A 26,320-nucleotide genomic window follows, 5' to 3' on the forward strand; every position below is an offset into this window, starting at 1 on the left:
GTATTAAGGAACTGCTATTGTGTATTGTGACATATTTGATTTCAATATCGGTATGCTTTTTCTTCATCAGCATTGCAACATGGCATAAATACATGCTTTGAGACATACATAGCTGTAATTATAGCTGAATTTGGAAATGTTTTACAGCATAAATACAAAACCTGTGTTAATTATTTGTTACTTTATTGCAGTGATGAAATTCAGAAAGAAATCGCGTTTTCTTGAGTTCTTTGTTCAAGTTTTGCACAAAATCCTGAATGAAGAGAAGTTTCAATGCGTTCTGGAATGGGCAGACAATGTGCAAGTTTACTTGAAAAGGTAGATGTCTATTATTGTAGTAGTGAAAAACTACTACTTAGGTTCACCAGCAGAACCTGTAAATTGTACCTGGTAGAAGACTCATCTGGAACCATTTCCATGGCTCACAGTCTGCAGAAATTCCATGAACACAGAGGATTATATTCCAGATTATACACAAAATATTGTGACCTCGTTACACATGGAGACTTCTCCCTTGGCTGTGTCTGTTCAAAACTCCTGTCTACAATCATCAGTTTCCAGGATTTTCCTTTTCACAGACACCAGTTGGTAATATGGCTGTTAAATGTATTATTATGAGGCAGCGGGATAACATGGAAAAGCGTGTTGGGTTAGATCAAAAGCAAACTGATCAGGGGCTACTGTAGTGTCTAAAAAAAATTCTATACTGAAAAGTTAAGTGGAACCAAATCGTAGACACTTACCTAACAGGATCTCAAAGAAATTCAACTACAGCTTTGTTAAAAACACACACCAGCTTTTCTAAAATTTGAAAGGGAAATAATCAATGGAAAGGAAATATGTTATAGGGAACAGGTATTGCTGTTACAAAAGACCAAAAGAATTAGACATGAAGAAGTTCTATACAGAATTTCATAGTAGAATTTGGGTGATGAAGCAAAATGTTTTGTTTTACTAGGAGTTAGGAAGGTAAGATAGTTGTTACCTATAAATTCAGATTTCTATAATAAACCTTGAAGGTGAGAACTTCTAATTTTTTGAAGGGGAAGAAGGAAAGAAAAACTTGCTGAAAACTCCCAATGAAATAGGAATTGGATGTGCTCTACCTATTCCCAAAGATAACCCTTTAACTATGAAAGGAGTTTAACATGATGATGATCGTGATGATTTTAACATTATTTGTTTGTCAGGAGGAATGACCACCTTCTCTGTAATAATGGAATTTCAACACAAGAAACAAGTTCTCCAACTCTGTCAGAAGGCATGGATAGAAACACTACAGGAGTGGTGAGGTTTCAGAAAGTGAGGTTTTTTTTAAGGCGACATGTATGTCTTTACTGGGCAGCAATACCATAAGCACAAAAATAAATTTTTAAAAGCTGTCTCATAAAAACCTGAGCTAGAGACATGCATAATTACTAAAATTGGGGATATAAACTCTAGTCCTCAGCTCACCTCTGCACTCCTAAAATCAGGAAGAAAAGTTTGCTTGGGATTTATCTGAAAGACCAACAATTGTGAGGAATTTGAGATGAGTCAGAGTAATGCATTCCAAAATCAATGAAAACTTGCCTTTCATCAGCTCCCTTTAGAAAAAGCAATATGTTAATAGGATATTAATAATATGCTAATTATTATCAATAATATGTTAATAACTAATATGGTAATGAATTATTATTAATATGTTAATAGGATATTATTAATAGGATATTAACATATTGGGTTGGGTACCAACATATTAAGAAAAGGAGATCGATTTCGGCATTTTTGCACAATATGTTGTACTTATACTTTTTTGTGAGTAACTCCTTGTGCAGATATTCTAATTGCACAATAAAGGCTTTCTGTTCAGAACTTTTTAAAAATAATTTTTTGCTTTATTGGAAGGTAAGAATAATCTTAATAGGTTTGTATTGTTTTGGAGGAAGAGTTTTCTCCCTCATAACCCTCTAGTAATGCCTTAATATTGCTAGCATTTGAGACAGATTAGGGAAAGGGTTTTCTCTCTCAGTTTTTACATTGCAAAGTTTTACTATTTATAATAATAGCAAAAGAACTATAGAGAAGAATATAGAGAAGAATAGAAAAATATTTTTTTTTTTGAGATTAAAAACATTGGTATATGAAAGAAAATATCTGGGGACCTGGCTAGCTTCTTAGTGTCAGGCATTTGACATATACCTTCCAGAGAAATTGTAAAGCTTTCTGAAATATTAAATATTTCTTTTGCTGTTTTATTTTGACAAACAGTTCCAGAATTTATTTTCTGTTTTGTTCTGTTCCTGCGTAAGCCAAACCACTGTATACCTCAAGTAATTGATAATGTAGATATAAATAAGTATTTGAAGTATATTTAAGATTTTCACAGAAGATTTTTTTAAAGAGTGTGGAGACCTCACCTTTAAAGAAACCAGAGGCATCAACTTTGAAGAAACCAAGAACAGAAGCCTTGAGTCCTATTCGAAGAAGACAGACTCTTAGACAGTATTTAATGAAACATCCAGACATAACGAAATGTCCAGAAGCACAAAGGTAAATGAACATGTTATCAGCTTCATATACAGAACCAAAATATTTTGACTGAAATTTAGTTTATAAGTGTGTATTTTAAAACTGTTTTTTGTCAAAGGAATGAATTTGTGCACAGTTCACTCACTTTTCTGTTTTAGTTTGGTATAAAATTGGCTTCCACTCAAGAGGACAAAATCTATCTCATTTCTGTTTCAGAGAATAACTGTTGAGGATTTTGAGGTCTTTGTATTAATAATCAAAGACTGCATTTCAGTTATGTTAGCTTGAGCGTGTTGATTCATCATAGTGGAAGAGCTATGTTAATCTGCATGCTATAATGCTTTTCAAACTGGGGAGCTTTCCTGTTAGAAATAAAGAATATTTTTTCTTGATGTTCAGGTAGTTTCAGAGTGATTTTTCTCATCCTTTTACTAGTCTTTTTGGATTATCTGTTCTCTAGCTTTTAGAAAACTGAACCTTGACAGAAACAAATGATAATTCATTCACCCCTTCTTTTGGCAGATAATTGTATGTATTTGGTTAACTTGCTAATAACAGTACCTTCTGACCTAAAAGAATTTGTAGCATTCATTACCTGGTGCTTTGGTCACTTATGCTTCCAGCAATTAGCAAGTAGAAAACTAGAAATATCTGAATATAAGCAATGACAAAACTGATTCTGGAAATGTTTTAAATAAAGAACCTAAAAAAAAATCTTCCATACGCTGTCTTCTAAATATTTACCTAAACTGTCCATTCTTCCTTCTTGACAGAAAAAAACCCACCTTACTTAACATGATTTTCATGGCTTTCAGTGGAAGAGGGGATGTTTAACTTACCCTGGGCTTTCTCCTCTTTTAGCTAGTCTTTCGTATTTTACATAATAACATTGCTGTATAATATAACAACATTGCATATGGTATACTGTTCTGCCCACATTTTAAAGGTGGAAAACAGGTAGAAAAATAATTTAGATTAATAAGGAGACCAGTTTACAGTTTATAAAAAATGAAAATATGAGATTTGATTTGACTACAGCATTGTGTGTATCTGCGCAGAGAGAAAATGCCAGGTAATAAAGAATTGTTTGATCTGCCAGAGAAACATAAAAAACATCTAAGGCTGAAAATTAAAGCCAGGCATCCATATTTGAAATAAAATGTTTTCTTCACATTGAGGATGATTAGCTACCAAAACACAGCAATAAAACGAATGATGCAAATTTACAGAATAATAGCAGATGCTCCATCTTCGGAACAGACTGCGTGAAACACACTGGTTTTGCTATAATAATCTGTTTGGATGATTCAGGTACAAATTATTTCAAACACAGAAGTAAACTTTTTGTAAATACGAAGACAAACATCTTATGGGAGTTGGTAAAATCTAGGGTATAGTGTCTGTTAAGTGCACTTTAAGAGGGATAGCACAATTGCTTTTCTTGGCTGCAGCAAAAATCCTTTTCTTAGAAATATGTCATATTCTTCTGAGTTAATAAAAGTGTGTGGATATGCAATGGGAGACTTCTGTGTATATTTATCATGATAATATTTTCTAGAGCTTCAAGAAAACACAGTTTCATTTTTTGCGACTTCATATATTTTGGCTTAGGAAATGCAAGGAAGAGTTGCAAAAAGTAGCTCGCCACACCTTAGTAGTACTTCTGCAACCAATCGTGAGTGATTACTTAAACCGAAAGAAGTTTCATCAAATATGTCTTGAAGAGATGCCGTGGAGGTCTCAGATGAATATCTATCTGGCAGTTGCACACTACAACTTATTTAGAAAGAAACTGGAAGAGCAATATAATATTGGAATTTGTGGTTCATGGCATCTGGACAGGTATATCTTACTGCATTATCAATGATTGCTATAAGTTGTTGTGTTATTGCCATTAATGCAAACAGACTGAATTACAGTATCATCAGTCAGTTTGCCATATGAACAGTTCAGCTTCCAAATGCAAATTAATTTACTTTGTAAAAAGTTTTGTTTTCCATATTATGGCAGGTGACGTCTCACTTGACTGATCAGATGAAAGTTTTGAAATGTATTATACTGTGCTATTTTTTGGTTCCTCGTAACTTTTGGCAATCATTCATTATTTCTGATTCCTAAAGATGCTGGAAAGTAATCAAACCTCACTTTTGTGAAACTGAATTTTGTGTGTGTATATCAAAATTCTTTTTAATATTATATTTGTGTTTTGGGTTTTTTTTGTGGTTTGTTCTTTTTCTTCCATTCTGCAGGTACAATATTTTGGATCCTGAAATATTCTCATTAAATAATTCTGGCACTGTAGTGGTGAGAGAAGTTGCAGAGAATAACATGAAAACACCAACTTCTTTTCTCCTTAAAAAGTCAGCAATGACCAAAAAACAAACCTGTAAGAACCTTTTAATAGATGCACAATTGGAATCAGTTTCAACTTACCTTTTTCTTTCTCTGAATTTCTATCCTGACTTCCATCATTAGTTCTCCACATCAACTTTGAAAAAACACTTATGCCAATTTGAAGACAAGATGTTTCTGGATTTTGAAAATGTCCTCTGTATTTTCTCTCTGGCATATCTATTATAAATGAAGTCATAGTCAATAATGGGGCATTTTTAATAACTCTGAGAGTTGTTTATTGTATTGATAAATATGTTACTTTTTATCAAGAGATTATTCTTTATCCTATACCTTAGTAACAAGTTTATAAAGTCTAATAAATTAGCTTTTGTTTTGCAGAAGCCACACTACCTAGACCTATTAAGTTGATAATATTCCAGATTATTCCAAATGCAATGATAATTTTTATCAGTTTCTTTGGCCGTTAATTGGTCTGTCCTTTCCTTTAGATATCCTAGCTATAAGCCTGTCTTAAAATTATAGACTGACATTTATTATTATCTTCCAAATTTTAAGTAGAATAATTTAGGTTTCTTTCTCCACTGCTTGCTCCCCAGTGTTTTCCTGTGGCAGAAGCTACCTCGGGATCAATTTTTTATCTTCTACTATTTTTACTTCAGTTCTCTGTCTTTCATGTTTGACTGTTATTGTCGTAGCTGTTTCCATTAACATCCTTTAAGGTTTCAACAGAAGCTGAAAGGCTCCTGTGTGTAGGTAGTTGTGAAATATAGAACTTTGATTACCAAAGATGTTGGTGATAACATACAAGTCAATGCAAAGTAGTCTGCCTAGCCACCGTAAGTTCAAGAAGAAATCAGAAGCCTGGTGTTTTCAACAGCACTTCAGGGAACACATTCTTGCCACAGCTGTAGAGAGCAAAATTCTCCTAACATTCCATGTAGGACTTCCTTAGGTAAGAATCAACCAGCCTCTTTGCCTTTTCCAAGGAGGTATAACAAAAACTAGCAGTTGAGTTCACTGATTCTCTTTGCAACAGCTTACTTTTAGTTATACTCTTTGTCTTGATGCTTACAAGTCACTGAGAACCGAATCACTGAAAGTTGCTGAAAACTAATGAAAATCCTGTTTATTACCTCCTAGCCTTTGCAGCAGTTCTGAATGAAAGAATTTCACGAAGCGTGTAGTTTGACATAGAGTTTAGCTTGAAATTAGCTTCTGCCTGAAACCTATACCTCAAATATCACTGTATTCCACTACCGTGAACCTTTGTGTTTCCCCTCGGAGGATATTTGGTATTGAATAAAATAATGAAGCATTTCTACACAAACCACAGAATTTGTCACAAATCTTCCCTTCTTCCTAACTTCTCCTTTTAAGAGGCCTCAGTTTCAGAAAGGTTGTTTGGAGCTTGCCACATGGTGATTTTTTCTTAAAACTTCTATGAGGGTTGTGTTCTGTCTTTGAGGCTGAAAACTACTGGGTATACATTAATATTTTGCTCAAACCATTTTTTATCCCTGCTTCTCCCAACACTTAAGTAGAAGTATCGTATATTTTAAATATCATAACCTTATAAATATGATAACCTTAACATCGGCATTTCCTAACATTTCAGTATTTAGTTGCCACAGGAAAATCCTAGCTGGCTGATAATATTTTCTTTTTTACTTTTTTGAGAACTCTAACTCATTTTTAACCAATGAACTTTTGTTTTCAGGTACAGATAAATCTTCTGAGTCCAGCATTAACCTGAGTGGAACAGATACTCCTCGAACTCAAACGACAAAGGATACAGAAATATCTGTCTCTCATTCCCCCAAAGAATGCAAGCAGTTTCTGTCACATACAATTTTATTGGAGCATTTTACAAAAATCTTTTTGCATTTAAGAAGAGCAGTGGTAAGATAAACTTTCTTACCAAACATTTTATTTATTACTAAACACTTCATTACAATACTTACTACTTTCTACGTTTAAAAAAATGCACACTTCAGAAATGTCAAAAAAACTTCAGTGGGAAAAAGCAGTGATTTCTCATCTTCTGCAAAATGTCCAAGTACAGTGTATGAAATATGGCACACATATCACCTATTGTAATGTATGTTTCTATCAAACATATAATAATTGATATAAGTGTTTCATTTTTCATTTAGTCTTTGTAACTTTCCTTCTCATGTTTCTTAAATCTTTCTGGAAATAGTTGCAGACTTACCTTTGCCTTCACAGGTCTTTGTGAATGCCTTGGTAGTATAAACAGAAGGACCAGTGATTGAAAGGAAATGTAGAGTGACTACTCTTCCCATAAACCCTCCTAAACCCAAGTAAAAACCCATGTATATGTGGTGTGAATTAATTCTTTGTTTCTTATTCTCACACCAAAAGCAACAATTAAATTAATTTATAAATTAGTGCTTCTATGAAAATTTCCAAATTAAGGTTCTATAATGCTTTATATGAATTGAAATATTGAACGATCTGTTATTAAGATTACTTATACCTAAGCTTTGCAATAAAAGAATGAAACTTTAGATTCCTGTATTTCCTAAGTATAAGTCTATTTTGAATGATATACATAGGTTCTTGCTCACCGTGGTGGCCACTGGACGTTGCTTCAAAATGCTTGTCGAGAACTTTGGAACTATACTCAAGAATTACAATTGGTTGCTAACCATTCACATTCCGATATGGATGCATTTCCCATTACCAGGGGTTTTCTTAGGAACACCATCTGGTTGCCATTTTATTTGGCATCAGACATGATCATTGATATGATAACTGAACTACAAGCAAGCAGGTCTCTTAAGGTAAAAATCAATTTTACTAAGACAGTATACTCTTCATTATCACATCTTGAGTAGAGATAGTTTTCTTTCTCTTTCATTGTATTCTGATGGCTCCAAGTTATACTCTGTAACAAGTTTTTAGAAGATTGCAGTATTTTCTATTCTTTATAATTTCATTTGTCCTAAAAACAAGTTTGAAAATAACAGGTAGAATAATGTTTCTTCTCTGTAGATTTTGGATCCTGAAGGAGACTTCTCCATTCCCAGTTGTATAGGAGGTATTACTGATGAGAATGGTGGTTCTAATCTCCATCCACAGTCTCCCCTGGATGACGTGAATGTGGTTGACTTGAAATGGATATGTAATCTGATTCTTAAAACAATAGAATTGCTATATCAAATGAAGAAGTGGGAAGCACTGGTACACATAGCTGTGCAATTTAACATATTTACACAGTAAGTCACACCAACTCCAATAAAAACTGAAAAGCAATATTGTATAGTTAAATATACAGTTATTTTGCTTAATTACTGTAGTTTTCTTTTTTTTTCAGTGAGAGATACACAGAACAAGTGAGTCCACTGCTGGTGTATGCTCAGAGGCAGCTGCTGGAAAGGATACAGCAATTCAGTGGCCGTGACAGCCATGAATCTCATTTCATAAAACATCTATCTGATAATGCACATAAGGTGAACCACAGATTTCTTTTTTGGGTTCTGACTCTTAATGTGAACTAAATATAGAGAAATACTTTCAATGATTAGATTAATATAGTTTTCCATAATGTTTACAAATAGTAAATTATAATAAATTAATGAACAAAATTGATTGAAGTGCATGAAAAGGTTTATATAACATGATTCAAGCAACAGCAGAGGTCTGGACTTGATGACCCAGAGAACATTTCTTCCATGCATCATGCACCCATTCCATATTATGAGCCTAAATCTAATTGCATGTTGGTTCTTGGTGCCGCTCTTTTAACCTGAAACCATTTATTTGGATATTGCACAATCTTTGTGATGAATTAAAATTAAATACACAGAAATTGCTTTGTTTCTGCATTGAAACACTGCTCCTAAAGCCAAAACTAATCAAATTGGGTTAACTCAAGCACTGGTAATACCAATAAAAAACTTGAAAACCTTGATCACTAACAAAAAACCCCTGAGCTGCTCAGCAAACTCCTCTCATTAAAAGCCATGCCTCTGCTTATTTAGTAAACTGAAATTTCTGCTTGGAAATTTTTCATGAAATTAGCTATTAAAAATTAGGATTTTTCTTTTTTTAACCTAAGGTTTATTTCTAAGAAGTTTTACTAAAGTCAATCGCATGGTTGGTATTTTTAATATGTTTCTATGACTAATATAAACACAGGACTTGAAGGAGAGGTGTGGAATTCCAAAGTGAGATTTGGAATTACGAATGGGTATATTCTGAACATGAACATGGGGTTCAGGAGCCACTGCCTTGCCTAGAGACAGAGCGCTGCTGCCCAGGGCTTGCAGGAACCCAGCAGGCACTCCTGGCTCGCCAAGGGCAACTGAGGTGCTCACTCTTGTCTCTCTGTAAGGCTGTTTCCTGCTGACTTCTTTCTGGCCCTCCCGTTCAGAACATAGTCCTCTGTCTTAAAAAAAAAAAAGGTAGTGTGGCAAACCACCACATAGCGCTGTAATCTGAGCAATGTGGAAAAGTAATCACAGTTTTGAAAGACAACTTACAGAATAAAGACTAAAGTTAGATAACAATAATAAGAATTGTTCAAAAAAGACAGCATCAGGTTTGAAATCTGGAGGGTATGGCTACATTTCACAATGCAGTGCCGTTCAGAGAGACCAGAAGTAGCTCTGAATTGGTTCTTCCACTTCTGAAGTGATGTAGCTGCATTAGCAAAATAAAATATCTGTGCTGGAATAGCCCTTTACAGAAGTCTGGAAATTTGCTCCTCTGACAGGGTTAGACTGCTTCTCTTACTTGCTTGGAGCTATTTTGTATATCCCTGTGCAGCATTACATTGTGTTTTACAGGCAGTGTGCCCTTTAGGCATGCTTACACTGACAGGTTCCTCGAAAGCATGCATTTACCCAAAGAAAGGTGGAATATTTGCTGAACACCAACAAGTTGCTCGTGATTATAGCAAATACCATAATAGCTTAATTCATTAAAATCTAACACTTACATGTTATATCCAATATTTAGGTGTTGTCCCTTTTTCACCTCTTACTGACATGGATACTAGCTATGAGTCATTGGTGTCTTTGTAAGTTAGTCCTATTTTATTTTGTCATGTGACTGTGTATTTAGATATTTGACTTTAAGTACAAAATATTGATTTTTCCTGAATCTTATTCAATTATCATGAGAGAAAATTTGCTTTTTAGATGAGTTGCAGAAACTACATAGGGCAGAAATTACAGCTGCCTGTCGCCCATTCTGCTCATGAACAGATTTTTCCTGGGTGCTTTTTCTATCCTGAGATGAAAAAGGATTATACAGGTGAGAGCACATTTCAATATCATGAGTCCTCTTTTCTCCCAAACAATTTCCTTTTTTTCATACTGTATATTTTTTTTCCTCCTTATCATAGGTCTTTCACTGCCCCTATAATCTGTTTCTTTTAATATAAACTCAGTGTTGCCTTCAAACTATTATTCTTGATAATTGGGATGGATAGTAATGTTGTCAAGACCTTTCCAAATATATTCAGACTGTATCTGAAAGCAGAGAAAAGCAATTGTCATCCAGATGCCAGATGACCTACAGTATGTTGAGTGAGCTTGGTGGTCTTGGTCCAGTTTTCCATCAGTATGGTTGGATATCCAGCAATATAACCAGAAGTTAATGTGAACGTGCACTGTTATTGATAGAATCAATATAAAAAACTGAAGTGAACTACAAGGTGACAAAACACCTCTTTTACCTACAGTTGTTGTGCTTTCCAGTCTGGATTAAACTGTTATAGTCATTAATGCAAATTTGTAAAGCATAGTTCCTCGTATCACAGAGATGTCAAGGCATTGCACACAAGGCTTTGTGTTGAATTCAGATGAGAAAAGTCATTAAACAATAAATAATGCTGTATGTAAGAGTAGATAATATTATGCATTCAGTGGAGAGAGCATGACGACTCACAGGTTTGGTACATAGAAACTATGGGAATTATAGTAAATGGGATCAGCAGTTGTAGCAAAAGATGTTTCCAGACTTCAGACACCAGAATTCAGAGCAGAGAACTGAGATGATACATGCCCAGGGCAGATGTAATTCAGGGAATATAGATGTCATATGACAACAGAAATTTAACACTGAAACAGATATAAATGCTCAGAAGTGTTCCTGGTGGTTAATAATTTTAATTCATAATCCAACAGGAAACAAAGCTGACCATTACTTGAATTTATTTCAGTTTTGAAGTTCTGGAATTGTTTAAATTTATGTTTTGAGGGGTGGTTTACTAAAAATAATCTATTTATGTAATGCAAAATTGTTCTTCATAATTTCATTCCTTTTAGATTGCAGTCAAGCAAAAGCTCTAGTTTATGTACCTCTCGATGTGAATGATACACTGAAATGTTTTAGAGAAACTCTACAAAAATCTAAATATCACAGCAGATCATTGAGACACAGCAGAAAACTACTTTCATTATTTCTTGCGCACACACAAGGTGAGTTATTTATTTAACTGTTTCTCGCTTACTAAAGTGTATATGCAGTTAAAATAGTAAACACCAAAAGGAACAGATTTTTTTACAAATCAAGTTTTAGTTGTTATTGACAATTAGAAAAAGCACAGAATATAAAGTTATGACGTTCTGTAAGCACAAGCTCTAAGCCTGATTTTCTGTGATTTGTGTCTTATGGTTGGATGATAGATATTTTTTTTTATCTGGTTGTGTCACTTGCCTGTCTGCAGCCAAACCTCTGTCAGAGGACTGACTGGAAGATCTTCCCAAGTTTTTTTTCTCTAACAGGGCATATATTTTCATTTGGTTGCACTGACAAATGTGTTACGTCCAACGAGTTTAATTAGGAGACACACAGACAGAATCATAGCGTAGGAAACCAGATAAAAATGGGGCACACAGGAATCATATATTTGTTTGAATAATATGGTGCAGAAATATTTGTGGTGGTGGAAACAGTACAATATTTATCGGAACTGACCGTATAAATCGCTTTTCTGATCTAGAAAATGCTGGAAGAGCAATCAGCAGTCATATCTCTTCGAACAGAAGGCTGGAATTTAGTGTGGGACCTGAAATGATATTTCTACCAACACCACATGACATTTCTCAAGAAAAATTCAATTTCTCCAGTATGGTTGAGAGTAAACCAATACCACAGTCACAGCTTTCAGTCATTATCTCTTCCTATGAACAAACAATTGGTAATTTTAAAAATAAATTTCTGTGTACAGGTAACATGTAATATCATTCTGCCTATTTGTGTTCATATATATTTAATCCTGTGTTATTTTTCTCTGCCAATTATAACTGTCTGAAAGGTGGTTTTGAGAGATATACAACCTTCTTTCTGTTGATTCAGAAAATCCGCATTAGATCCTAAACAAGCCACTAGTTGGTTCATAACCTCTACAGTTATCTCATCTTATGAAAAAGCATTACTTCAGTGGTGTTATGTTGATTAATCCCAAATTAAAAATCTGCTGTAATGTTCAGCAGATTCATTTTAATTCCGTGATAGTTTTTTTTTCTAGGAAACAGACCTTTAGGAGTCTGTGCATTTGAATATGAGACGTAGTTGCTTGGCTTCCATATTACATTCTAGTATGACTTCACTCATACAGTTACAGCTTATTTGTTTTTGCTGTATGACGTAATAGGTGAAGTGTAGCAGGTCAACAGATGCTGTAAGTGATTTTATTTGAAGTAAGGATCTAGAAATGACAGGGACAGTACTACTGTGCTGTATGCAGGCAATGTTGTTTAGCAGGGCCCTGGTAACCTGCTTCCCAGTTTATCTCCTGAAGACGAAGAAATTTGATAAGTCTGAGAAAATAAAAATAAAAAAGCTTAGATAAACACGTCCTTAAATACATCCTACTCTTGCTTTTAAAGTTAGTAGAAATAAGAAATTGTACATTTGAAGGTAAAATATACCAGCCTAATAAATATATTTATGCATTGAATTACATGTGAATGCCTGTCTACTTCTCATGCAAAATTCGTTCAAGATTCAGTAACTGATTTAATGATGTGACAATATTTTTTTCTAATTGATTGAAAAACAAATAACAGGAATCCTTGAAATAAACAACCAGAGAGACCTCAAGGTTCAGGCTCTACATGAACTTGGAAATCTTCACTTTTATGCTGGAAACAAAAGGTACATAGTTATTGGATTCAAAAAGAGCATGGTTTCATTTTTTTAATTGGCATTCATATACCCTTCAACTGTCTTGTAAGTTCTTGTACTGTCCTCAAGTCCATATAACTTCTTTCATCTAACTCACTATTAGCTATATTTTGAGAGGCTTTTTTCTAGAAATTGTTTATTTTTCTTAGCTAACAAATTGCAATTAAGTAAATTAATTAAGCATCTCTATGTGGTTTTAGGAATTAATATCTATTGCTTGACAATTCAATTTTATTATAAGTCCCAATAAGTCTGTTGACCAGGTATGGTATCTTTTTGTGTTGTAGAAAGTGTATTTCAACTTTTGACCTAACCAAAATTAGTTATAACTCAGGCAATAAAGGTAAAATGAAGTAAGTCTTATCTTCCACTTTGGAAAATGTCAGCAATATGATGGGTATGTTTTTTATGTGTTACAGAGTTGCTTTTAAATATTGGTGTCAAGCCCTTGATGAAACACTCAACATTGCTGATGCTCTTAACAACTGGCAAGAGTTAGGTTTTCCAAAAAATGCTACAGACTGCTTTGCAGTTGGAAGATCGACTGATATTAGTCAGAAATTTCTTTCTCAGGCTGGAGTTTGGGGATGTTTACATGCAGCAGTCTTAGTGGCTAAGATAGCTCAGTAAGTATTTTATGTATTTCTTTCATATTTTAAACAAATTGCTCATCCAGGAGAGTAGGCAACTTGAAATTAATTGAAAAACACTAATGAGTTGCTATAAAAAAAGACTCATCAAAAGCAAAGGAATTTTTCCTTTCAGGAAGAAAGTTGCTCTTTTGGAGAATGTTGTTTGTTCCCTTTTCTTGAGTGCTCATCTTTGATCGTAATTGCTGCTGTATATTATATGGAGAGATCACTGAAATAAAACAAAATGATAAAAAGTCATAAGCGCAAGGATTTTACAGTCATATTGATTTTCAATTGAAATATCACAGCTCCCAAGTCATTGCACATATTAAATATTAATGTATCTTGAGGGCAGATTTACTGCCTAAAGCACTCATTTTCTGGTGAATTACAACTAAATGAAATTTGAATTACTGTATTAAAGTCTACCATCAATAAATATTTCCATCCAGTACTCCTTGACTGCTGGTAAAACACTATGGATGTAATTCTGAGCTGTTCCTCAACATGTTGTACAATACAAAAATGTACAAAATATAAAATTTAGGAATATTTAAGCCGGCTCTAAATGACCTTAGAAGCATTATACCCATGAAAGGGCAGAGCTTTATCGGAGTAAACTGTCTTACCTAAGAAGCAGGGCGTATTAATAGCACTGTAAAATATCTGTAAGCCAAGGTAGCTTTGAAAGTATTAGGATGGATATTTCAGGATGAAGTGTCATTTTCACAGTAGGAATCAGCACCCAAGAAGAAAAGGAGCGAGTTTAAGTTGTTTCTAAACCACAGCTCTTTTAATTCTGATCTATGGTATGGCCTCAGGTCCAATGAGGCAAGACGCAATCCCTAGCTGCTTTTAGAGGTGCTTGGGCACCTATTTGCCATGCTGCATACTATCCCTTTACTGCTAATATGTCCATTCCAAATCCTGGCAGGGTTCTGGAGGGAGCCATCCTCTCTCAGCTTCTCCCTAAGGCAGAACCTGACTTGGGGTTTTAAATATCTTTCCCTTGAGTTGCTCTTTCTAGAGCAATTTAGGCTCAGGCTGTAAAATGCGGATTAGAGGACTCTAATTTTGTATTAAAGATTTCTAATATTGTAGATCAGAGGAGTACCCGCGACCAGGATGGTTCAAAGCTCTTACGAGGTACTGTGTGGGATTCATTTAATCTAGGCACCTATCATGTGAAAGTCCTCATGTGCTAGTTATCTTAGGCTTCCTTTATGGAAACACTTTAAGTTGTGAGTTGCTTGACCTGCTTTACCTTTCTAGTTTTGTATGAGATGAATTTTGCATTTAGATTGCCTATTTCTCTAACTTTAAAGAGAATCTAGACAACTCCCTTTGTCTAGGTATGTCTTTGGTCAAATGCTTCTTTCTTTGCATGGCGTGGCTGAGCACCTACCTACAGAAGAGGCAACTGTTTTCCAATATGGAAAATATCTAGATTGTGTTATTATAATTATTATACTAAATAAATAAATAAAAGAGTTTGAATAATTATATCGATGGGCACATTCATATTTCTTATTATTTGCTGCACTATAGGTATATAACAACATCAAAGATGAGATTAAGAACTAAATACTGCTATTTTTCTGCTATACTTTTTAAGGTAAGAATACAATTTCAATTAGAATTCATGAAGTTGACAAATTGCTTCTAAAATTTAAATCTCAATAACCCACTATTAAAATATTTCTCTTTTCATGTTGATTGTAAAGGAAAACTGGAGATCAGAGGTAGTTGAAAATTTATGCACATTAGATTAGATGTTTTTATTCTCTGTTTTTTAACATTATTCCTATAGTATAGCCTAAAAATTATCACTTCAATAAAAGGCTAGTGTCTCGGAGAAATAATGAAATTTTCAACCAGGAGAACAGACTCTTTAGAAAAAGAAACTTTTGAATCTTTTTTAGCATTGAAAGATATTGGTTTGTAATACTAAAATCTCAGCTCTATAACAAGTTTGCCCTAAAAATAGAGGACACTCAAAATGATTCAGTTTCATTTACAAAGAAAATAAGACCATTAAAACCAAGTTTTCAAACTTTTAGCAACCAACTATAAAGGAAAAAAGGGTTCCAATTTACTTTTTAAAGGAAGTTTTAAGATACCAGTAACAAAAGCGATATAGGAAAAGGAACTGCAAGTATTCTACTAGTCATACTCCACTGGGATAAATGCTTACTTATCCCAGTGCAGCACCAGGAAGTTAGTTGGCTTCTTCCGCAACAAACCAGTGCCGCTTTCTAACATCTTGTGCCATGGTTGTGACCTATGTGACCTGTGCTAGGCCATGTTTAAAACCTCGTTAAGTTCAGCAAAGGGAGAACAAGTGGAAGAAACAAAGGTAAAGGAGAATTTTGACTAGCTTCTAGCACTGTTACTGCTGGTGTTACAAAGCTGAACAATTTTGATTCCTCCTTTTGACAGAAATAGTAGTAAGCAGTTGTTCCAGTTGTATAATGGTAGAAATAATTGCGACTTGACTGAAGCGGGTCTGATATTAATTGGGATAGGAGCAGCTTGCAGGGTGAGTGTCTTGAAAAATATAATCAATTACTGTCACTGTACCTTGCGAAGTTCAAGCCCATAATTTGTTCCTTGATTTGGAAAGCTTTTATAGCCTTATTTAAATTCCGTCTCTGGTATAGGCTTTAGGCTTGTTAATATCTTGGATCTGAGTATGTAAATGCATATTTCTGTAGCAATCATTGCTAATTACAAGAAGATAAACACAATTGGGAAGGAATATCCAACATCAGAGACAATGTTAGCACTCCTCCCTTTTTAAAGGAGGAACATTTAAGTTGCTTCCTTAAAGTTCACATCAGTTTTAAGTTACATGATTTAAGCTGCACTAGCTGACCTAGTGAAAGGCAGAACTAGGGTGGAACTAGCGTTTAACTGTCCTTAAAGTCAGCAACTCTCCCAGAAACAATGGCTGAGATGATGGCGGGGCAAGGACTTAAGGCTATGTAAAATCAAACTAGCTTTCTTAGCTTGTGGGGAAAATAAAAAGATTTTTCTTCTGATGGAAAACATTTTCCATGAAATATTAGTGGTACAGAAATGTTTGAACACATCCCCAGAATCATCTCAACAAATTTTCCCTAAGCATTTTCCTTGATTATGGAGATCTTTCTGTCTGCTAATCAGAGGCTTATCCTAAGAATTATCTAAGAAATCTTTGTAAGAACTCCTAGTGATTTTTTTTTTTTTTTCCCAGTGCTTCCAGAGATTTATTTGGGATGCTTAGACTTGGAATCTGAGAGAAATGCCATTGGCTCTTTAGGAAGATTTTTCATTCAAGTACTGGAGAGTACTTGCTGAGGAATCTTTCATGATTATTTTTCTACACCTAGATTAGTTTTTCTCTTTTGCTTATTCTATGAAATACTGTCCTTAGACTATTTACGGCCTGTTTTTCAAGTTCACGCATAAAACATTTTTTCTAAAAAGATTTTTCATGGTTTTGTCTGGAAGCAACTGGATACTTCTGTTCCATTTATGAAGTAATTTATGAGTGTCAAGGGTTGGATTTTTGTAGTGTTTCACTAGCGTCTATACATCTTTTCACAAGTATTTCATTATTGTTACTTTCAGACCCTGTTTAGAGCTTCTCTTCCACATCCGACATCTGACTGTGACTTTGCACAATATGAAACAAATATGCTTATTCCTGGTATTGACTTGTTCTCTGATCGCTACAGAGCTGATATCTCCACTGTAGTTGCAAGTCTGAATTTCCTTATGTTTGAACTACATTGTGCAAAACAAAATTTAATAGTAAGTATTATTTTTATACTCTGGAAATTAATTTTAAGTTATCAAGTCTTATTTTTTGTGTGTGGGTGTACTTATGAGGTAGCTCAGAAGCTCTAGTGAAAAATACCTCTATGGTTAGGTTCTGTGGCACTAAGATGGAGGCAAGGTATAGCTTGCTGCCTACAATTTTTAGAATATACAGGATACTTGTTTATTCAGGAAGATGACAACACATGGTCCACTCAGCTTAGGCATTGTAGAGGAAATTTCCTAATATAGAGAGTTTGAAATAGACCGTACTGAGAATTACCTTAAATGCAGTATGTCCAGAATACTTTCAATAATTTTACTTTTACATTCAGTAAATAAAAGTCTCTTCTGCCTTTCTCTTTCTCATATTCTCTTATTCCTCTGTATGGAATGGTTTTACAGCTTCCCTCTTATGTTGATCGTGTGCTTATTTCCTCCATTTTAATCCAACTTCTTTCAAAGGTGCAGCGCAGGACATTGGAATAAATCGATTGAATTACTTACTAGTACTGAAAGAGGTGTAATTCTGCCTCCGTTCTTATTTGGTCCTGTATGCTATAACAGATTTTTGTGTGAGGTTATTATTGTATACCTCTATAAATCAACTCTCAGCATGACAGAAAATCCCCAGCAGAAAAAAAAGATATTTTTCTCCTGCTTTAAGGAGTTGAATCCACTTATGGAAAGGACCTGCAAGTGGAAGAGGCAGTGCAAGGGAGGGGAAAAGATTGCATGACTGGTGGCAGGGGAGGAAGAAAAGGTTTAGGGGGTGGAGATGGAAGAGGAGGCAGCAAGATGTTACCCCTTTCCTATCAGAAAGTGATTTGTTGGATTGATTTCTTCTGAAACTTCAGAACTAAGTGTCTGTCTTACCTCCTGTCCTTGCTTCTTCCCATCCTGCTTTACTGGAGTTCACTTTGTTATTGAGCTTTGTCTACCTGCCCTCACTATGGGAGATCAAGTGAGATCAAGGAGCAGACAGTTACCTGGAAGCAGGGACACTTAATTTGACGGCTTGCTTCACATGCCCGTGCACATTTTTGATTCTTTCTGCACTTGTACTAGCAGAATATAGATCCAGGTCATAGATCATGGTCAAAGCAATTGCAGTTTCAGCAGGATAAGGGCTTCATTTCCACTGAATGCTTAATGTGTGGGAATGTTTTGGATAGTGGGCACTAAGTTGATTTGACACTTAAATCAAAACACATCAAGATTCAAGTTTTATTAAAAATAAAACTTCAAAGACTAATTTTGTTGAACTACTCCAGATATCCATTGCAAACTGTATGGGTACAATTAAAACATTTCCCTCAGGCATTTGTAATCCAAATTCAAAAGTATTAAGCTACTTTATGAAAAACAAAGAGTGCATTTGACAAGAAAGTAACAATACTGTTAGCATTTTCCAAGCTCGGGGACATTTTAAAGTGAAGGAAAATGTAAAAGCTGAACAGTAATTAAATTTTTGAAGTTCTTTCATTTTGAATAAACAAATATATCTGTTAGGAAAGAATCTGCTTTTTCTGAAATATTTTATAATAATAAAAACAGCGTTTGTGTACTTTACTAGAACTCAGTTTTAAAATGTTTTTTGTGAGTTGCCCCTACAAAAACTTTCAATTTGAGATAAATATAAATAAATTTGTCAATAAGCCCCATCACCATCCAGTTTATTTTACGATTGGTATCATTTCACTTAGACAATTGCAGACATTGTATTTATTTTATTAAAGCTCACAGAATTCCATTGTATTTATTTTATTAAAGCTCACAGAATTCTCTTATTCTGTTACTTAAACTGAAAAAAATGATGGCATCAAAATGCAGGACAATTTTAGAAATCCCTTATATCAACATCTTTCCAGTACGTTTACTCACTAATGGTACAATAAAAAACCCCACCTTGAACACAGTGAATGATTTGGGGAAACTTCACTTTCTACATTGTGAATCACATATAAGATAGTATTATCTTATATGTGATTATCTTATCATTAGCTTGAGCCAGCTGAGGAACTTTCTAACACACTGATCCTTCACAGAGCATAAGAGAAGTAGTGGGGGTATGTGGCAGTGAAAGGAGTACTCCTATATTATCTATATATTTGTAATATATAATTGGAATGTACATTTCTATAATTATATACCCTTTATGACATTTATAACTAGATGACCTAATATTTTCCTACAGATTTTACCATTGTTCACATTATACCAATATATTGTTTCTGAGATTTGTAAGGACCCAGCTAAATGTATTGAAGGAAGAATCTTCAAGGTAATCAAAGAAACTTTCTTTTTATCACAGCACATTGTATTTCAAATAAACTCATAATTTTTTTGTTAAATGTAGTCAATTTAATATTTCTTCATATATCACTACTATGAAAAGTAAGGCTTTGAAGTTCAGCTGTTGCTTAGTGTTTCTTAGCACAACAGATTGTAGAATAGGACTACTTTCTAAATGCAATTATTATTTATATTCTCAATTTTAGTAAAATGTAGAGTTATTTATACAGTTTTACTGTTAGTGTCCTAGAGAGACTGTTAATTACTTCCATCGTTTCTTTCTCTTCTTCATTTAACAAGCATTCTCCTTAAAGATATGCTCATAAGATTTTCCCTCTTAGATCCAAACTTTTTACTTGATTTTTTTCATCTTGTTCCACCATTCTTTTAAATGTTTTCTGAAGTGCAAAACAGAAATGATTTTTGTTCACAATGTTCACTTTTGGATTTGTTATCAGTATCATAGTGGAACAGAGTTTTGTCATTTCACTAATGTTCCCTTGTTGGTTTGGTTTTGTTTTGTTTTTTAATCCCTTGGTTGGTTTTTTTGTTTGTTTTTGTTTTGGTTTGGTTTGGTTTGTTTTTTTGGGGTTTTGTGGTTTTTTTGTTTTGTTTTTTAAGGAATCTAACTTGTAGTAAGAGTTGAAGTATTATTGGTTTTAGATGTTTTCAGGAAATGCTGATATGGGTTAGGGAGAGTAGGTGAATACTATGAAACTAAGATGAGTAAAATCTATGAAACAGATTTTGATAAGCGGTTGATCTTGGACTGACACTCAAAGCTCTAGCCAGATGAATTAAGTTCTTTTCATTTGTCAGGAGCAAGTTTTTGAAGAATATGTTTTTGGGTTTGGGTTTTTTTATTCATTTTTGCTTTTAAATGTGAAAGACCTGTCTTTGAGATTTCACTTATTTAGTAAAATTGTAAAAGATTTCTTTCCATTGAAGAACATTCTCCACCAATGTACTATTCCAGTAGCCAAATCTACTTGAAAATTACCCTTGTATAAATTTTATTTTGAGCAAAAAGAATAACTGAAAATTATTTAAATCAAAGTCTCTGTTATTTTTTAACAGATTAAAGTACTTACAGATATAGGATTTTTTATGGAGGCCTTCCATGAACTGTCTTTGCTTAATTGTGGAGAGAGAATTCCATGGAAAATACCTGCAGGATACAGAAAAACTGAACAAATGAAGGTAAACACCAGTAAAGTATAACATCAAAATATAACACTCAGTGCTCTTCATCAAACTGCACATACTCCATGTCTGCACCTGGGCAGGGTGGGGGAAGCCTGGAACATGCTGGGCTGAGAAAATCTCTTTGATTTTCTCCATATCTAAAGCCAAGTAAGGATCTTACCTTGATCACTAATGTGCTACAAGGTTATGAAGCTGTTAACAATTGATTGGGGCTTCTTTGTCCTACCTGTGAGCACACCTGTGCAGGAAGATACAATCCAGAGCTACTGGGCAAGCCTCCCCCATAACAATTATGTAGCCTTTCTTCGTTTTCCAAGCACATAAAAAATAATCTAATGAGTTATTCCTGGACAGATGTAATCAAGGTTTCCCTTATCTAAGCAGTGCTTTTGAGTAGGTGTCACCCCATGACAAAGTATGTGTGCCAGCACTAGGGAGCTGGACTGAATGTGTGATAGAAGACTAGTGGGACAAGTAGGGATACCCCTTTTGTCAGCAGCCTGGATTTAACTTGTTCGTACAGCTACATTCTATGCATGCAACAGGTTGATATTTCTAATCTGGTGATAATTACAGGCTGGTGCTGAAAGGCAAATTCCTAACCCACCTCCATAACTTCACATTTGGTTCCCTTACCCTGTGTTGTAGACAGTGAAGCTGGCACTGCAGAGCAAATTGAGTTTAAAGAGCTGATTTCAAGGGAAGTTTCCCACCTCCCCAAACCCTGAGAGGGAGTTTCCAGCCGACCCACGGCCTGACTGTCCTTACCCTGCAGCCTCACAATGGCTATAACCAGCACAGAGCAGCAGTATCATTTTTGGCAATAGCCAAATAATCAATGCCTGAGCTATATAATAAGGGAATAATCACAATTACATTTATGATAGGATGTCAAATGTTTACATTTAAAAAACCAGAAATATGGACAAGCACTGCTCCTAGAACAACCTGGAGTGGTACTACCTCTTAAATGAAACATGAACTTAATAAAAAGTAAAATGTTTATCAAAAAAGGTGACCTTTTTAATTTGCCAATGACACTTTCATTTTCATATTCATATTCACATGCATGGGAAGATAAGAAACTGAAATCTAGTGATTTTCCTCAGAGCACAAGCTACATTACATTCGCGCTAGGTTCAGCCATAAACAGTTATCAGCATCCTCACTGGAGCTGGTTCTGCAAAGCTCCCCTGTTCATGGCTACAGTTCATGGCTACATTTACTCCTTAATGATGCTAGCCAGTTTAGAATGCATCTTTAAGTCCTTTCCTTAATTTGTATATTTTCTGAAGAGCTCACAGAGTTAGGATGTGCTCTGGTTGATTTGTCACTTGTCTTTTTCTAACTGGGTTCACTGGTGAGTGTTTGGGTGAATGGTAGAGGAGGTTCGGCATTAGGTCTCTGGTTAGGGCATGATGCATGTAGAAGCTAAGTGCTTGCTAGAGTTTTGCACAGCGCTCAGAATAAGAAGGACCCATGTTCCAGGGAATGACAGAGATGATAGAGGGCTACATCTGGAGTAGAGACTTAATAAAAGAGTTAATAAAAAACACATAAAACCCAAGTGACAGTGTGTGTAGAGGGCTCAGTTATGATGAAGGCTGAGAATGATCTTTACGTCTGCCTTTTCCTTCCCCTCAGTAGACTGATTTGTCTCCTGGTGAAAAGGTAAAGGGTTTTTGAGCAAGGACTAGAATTAGGGTTGGGGTTCAGAAAACTGAAGCACATATAAGTAAGCGAAGGAATAGTTGTTTTCAGAGCCCTCAGGGAGGCTCAGGTCTCAAGTTCATCTTGACCTGTAGCTCTTGTTTTCATTCCATTCACAGATCTATGCTCTGGTGAAGAGTGGAGGAGGCATGTGCCAAGTCTGGAGTTAGACTGAGGTTCAGAAATGTGAAGAACATAAAGGCAATTGATGGTTGGTGTCTGGAGCTCCTAGAATTTGAAAAAGGATTTTTGTTGGCTTATCCCAACAAAGGAGAAAAACTCCCCTTGCTTCAAGAGGAAGAATCCTGGGGAATGGCATAGGAGGTGTAGGGATAGTTCTGGGTCTCAGGTTATGGTTCAGAAATGTAAAGCCCATAGAAGCCAAGAAATTGTTGGTATTTTCAGAGCCCTCAAAGTGTAGTTGGAAATACACTACACTTATCCACTGCTCTGCTAACTCACTTATTTTATACTCATATTGTAACACATCACTTATTTTTGGTTTTGTCCATTTTACAGGCTTTACAGAAATTTGACTCCTCAGAATCTCTCCTGTCCGTTACAAATTTACAGGTAAAAAAGATCTGAAAGAGCTAAAAGTTTTATGCTAGACATAAATATTTATTTCTCTGGCATCAGTTAGAGGTATTTGGTTCAGAAAATACACTTGTTGTTAGTAAAAAACAGTAAATAGAAAACATATTCTCCTCTCTCCTCCTCCTTACCATTTCCTAAATTTTAAATTTTATGGCTGACCTCTCAACGGAGAGGCAAGTACCATCATCACCATTTTTCAGATGGGAGACATAATATGTACAAATCTGCGACTGGTCTATGCAAAGTGTGCTAGTAGAATTATTCAGGTTTTGTCATGATATGTAGGATCTGGTGTTTATCCTGCTAAAATACTGAGAACATCAGTCATCTAGCTTATATAATTTCTATCAATCAGAGCTCTCTTCATAGATTTGTCCTAATTCAGATTGGGATTGAAGTCCATTTCTGGGGTAAAAAAACGGTGAATCTGTAAACCAGTTAATGAACAGTCATTTATCATTTTAATTAAAATCACATGTTCACCAATGACTTCGTTGTTTTTCAGTTTTAATCGTTTTCTTTCACTTGCCTTCTCACAGATACATTGAGCCAGTAGGGGTAAATGTTAGCAGAATGTGGAAAAGAAGCTGTACCATAAAAACGAACTGATAAAGTAGAAAAAAAAATTTCCCTCCCCTTTTGTCTCTTTTGTTACAGTAAATTTGTGTGTCTTCTACAACAGTCGATATTAGAAGATAGAAATGAGATGTCTATCTTGACAGCTTTTGATCTCACTAGTTTCAGATTTATTTTGAAGTTGTGCTTTATCTTGAGCTTTTGATTTGAACACTTCACTGTCTATATGGGACTCTCATTGGTCTCCTTATGATTTTGCAAAGCTGCGTAGACTTTCAACTTCTAAATTTATTAATCTAAAGTGAGAATATTAAACTCAAGATAAATCAAGGAGGCTATAATGAATACCAAAAAGATTCTATGAAATACGCCAGAATGGTCTGAAACAAGAATTTTTTTCCGTGCTTAATCTTTCTAGTTAGGTGAATTGTAACAACAGACTTTCCTTTGAGTTGAGATTTCTGAACTACAGATTTACCTACATATTTTCTGTGACCACCTTAGCTCAAAGAGTGCTAAAACTAAAACTGACACACAGAGTAATAGCTATAACTGCATAGATGCACCCTCTACTGTAAAACTGATCACTGAGGCTGTAGCAAGAGCTACTAAGCAGTGAATTAAATTTGGAAAGGAAAACAGCAACTCATCCATAATGACTAAGAGCATATTACTAATGTTATTTGTGTTAATTGTTATAAGCATCTTTATTAATAGAAGTAGAATATGCCATGAACAAGAAAAATGTAAAATAAGTAATTTCAAGTAGACCCTATTGTTAACTTTCTTGTAGGTACTGGAAGACATATTTAATTGGAGTCTGTCTTTAACAATGGTGCCATTGTGCAACCAACAAATTATGAATAAATTAACGTTAGCCAAAATGCATTTCATCATTTGCCTTTCTGCCACAATAAATAATATACCTGAAAAAGTGGAAAAACACGTCTATTCTGTTGAGAGCAACAGCTTGAAGGAGCCAAGCAAAATCAGAGCATCAGATGTAAAAGGTAATTGTAAGGGTGGTGGAAAAGTACATTCATTCTGCAACTTGTTTCAAGCATAGTTTTTCCACTTTTAACTGCATATGCATTAACATGAAATATTATAAACAATATTCATATAAATGTTGCTGGAAAAAACAGTCATTATTGAAATAATAAGCATTAAGGTTTTTCAAGGTTTTTTAGCTAATATCTCTAATATTATTAGAGCTGTATTCCATTTTTCATCACTTATTTTGATATTGAAAGTCTCGATTATAAGTAGAGAAAAAAAGGCATATTCTTCAAATTATTAAGAATGCTTTGGTTCTGCATCTGTTATCTGAAATTTCATCTGAAATGTATTTGACAGTTGATGCTGATAAGAATTCAAGACAACAGGAACAAAGAGGCACAATGATGCATCTCGTTGACTGTAAAGATGAACTAAATATGGCCATGCTGAAGGTAATTTTGATTTTTAGGAAAAAAGGCTTTAGAAACTGCAGATTGTTCCAAAAACATTGCTAATGTTTTCAATGTAACAGAAATTATGGCAGGAGGATGGCATGAATAAGGGGACTAGAAATTTCTGTTCCTAATCTGATTGTAGTCTTACTAGCCATACCTGAAGTCTTGGTGGTTTGGTGGAGTTTTTCAAATGGTCTAGTTTATGATATATAAATGTCCATGGGAAATATTGTCACAATCAGATCTCAGTATGACTGTTTCAGCACCAAGGGTAAAGACTGAATGGGATTTCAAGGATAAAATAATCTTCTTTTAAAAGGGTGACACCTGTAGAACATGTCACAGACTCTTTGACGGGGAAGTATGCTCTATAAATAAATGGAAACCCTTCTTTACCATATGTGAAATGTCTCAGTTTCTTCATGTTCCTCTTTCTGATACTTCATTTTGGAGAAAACATACCACAGTTTATTAGCTTTGTTTGAAGGGGTTTGGTTTTGGTTTTAATTTTTGTTTTGTTTTGTTTAATTGTGAACGTCATGCTTGGGGGTTTCACATCACAAAAGACCAAAATTGAGGGCTGACATATTCTTCTTTCAGAGGGGTCTTCCACTTCGGAAGTATCTACTTTTGGTCATTGTTACAAACAAAGTAATGTACAACATACATCTGGAGAAATGGAGGATGATTTTGTTTGGCGATTGCTGTACGCCATACACTAGAAACTTGAAAGTTTTAGCATAGTTTGAAAATAACTTGAAAACAGCATGTTGAAAATAACTAAAATAGAAATGTTAAATTAATTTGAATGGGGCTTGTTTAAGAGATGTAATCTATTTGTTACTCTTTTCTTTAACCATTCTGCTCTTTTGTTTTTGTTTTTAAGTAAAGCTTTGAATTCATTGAGGAAACTGATCAAAAAAAGATATTGGATGACATAAACCTTTGAATTATTTTTGAATTCTGCTGAAAGCTCTGTGATTGAGATTTTATTTAAAAATAACTTTCTTTTAGATTTAGTTT

At 34.6% G+C, this 26,320-nt stretch overlaps 1 protein-coding gene across 1 annotated transcript in view; it reads left to right on the forward strand.

Annotated features, from left to right (window-relative positions):
* CFAP54 (cilia and flagella associated protein 54) overlaps window positions 1-26,320 on the forward strand; it is a 110,369-nt gene that overhangs the window by 52,752 nt on the left and 31,297 nt on the right. Inside the window, exons 31-51 of the mRNA XM_074572659.1 lie at window positions 192-318; window positions 1,191-1,302; window positions 2,384-2,532; window positions 4,123-4,353; window positions 4,761-4,897; window positions 6,584-6,765; window positions 7,443-7,670; window positions 7,882-8,105; window positions 8,204-8,339; window positions 10,032-10,146; window positions 11,163-11,315; window positions 11,840-12,037; window positions 12,909-12,996; window positions 13,446-13,652; window positions 15,207-15,273; window positions 17,271-17,453; window positions 19,657-19,743; window positions 20,832-20,954; window positions 23,190-23,243; window positions 24,637-24,853; window positions 25,200-25,294. Coding sequence (XP_074428760.1) covers window positions 192-318; window positions 1,191-1,302; window positions 2,384-2,532; window positions 4,123-4,353; window positions 4,761-4,897; window positions 6,584-6,765; window positions 7,443-7,670; window positions 7,882-8,105; window positions 8,204-8,339; window positions 10,032-10,146; window positions 11,163-11,315; window positions 11,840-12,037; window positions 12,909-12,996; window positions 13,446-13,652; window positions 15,207-15,273; window positions 17,271-17,453; window positions 19,657-19,743; window positions 20,832-20,954; window positions 23,190-23,243; window positions 24,637-24,853; window positions 25,200-25,294 — 3,113 coding nt within the window. The remainder of the gene's footprint in view (window positions 1-191; window positions 319-1,190; window positions 1,303-2,383; window positions 2,533-4,122; window positions 4,354-4,760; window positions 4,898-6,583; window positions 6,766-7,442; window positions 7,671-7,881; window positions 8,106-8,203; window positions 8,340-10,031; window positions 10,147-11,162; window positions 11,316-11,839; window positions 12,038-12,908; window positions 12,997-13,445; window positions 13,653-15,206; window positions 15,274-17,270; window positions 17,454-19,656; window positions 19,744-20,831; window positions 20,955-23,189; window positions 23,244-24,636; window positions 24,854-25,199; window positions 25,295-26,320) is intronic.

This window comes from Larus michahellis, chromosome 1 (assembly GCF_964199755.1).
Source record: "Larus michahellis chromosome 1, bLarMic1.1, whole genome shotgun sequence".
Lineage (NCBI taxonomy): Eukaryota > Metazoa > Chordata > Aves > Charadriiformes > Laridae > Larus > Larus michahellis.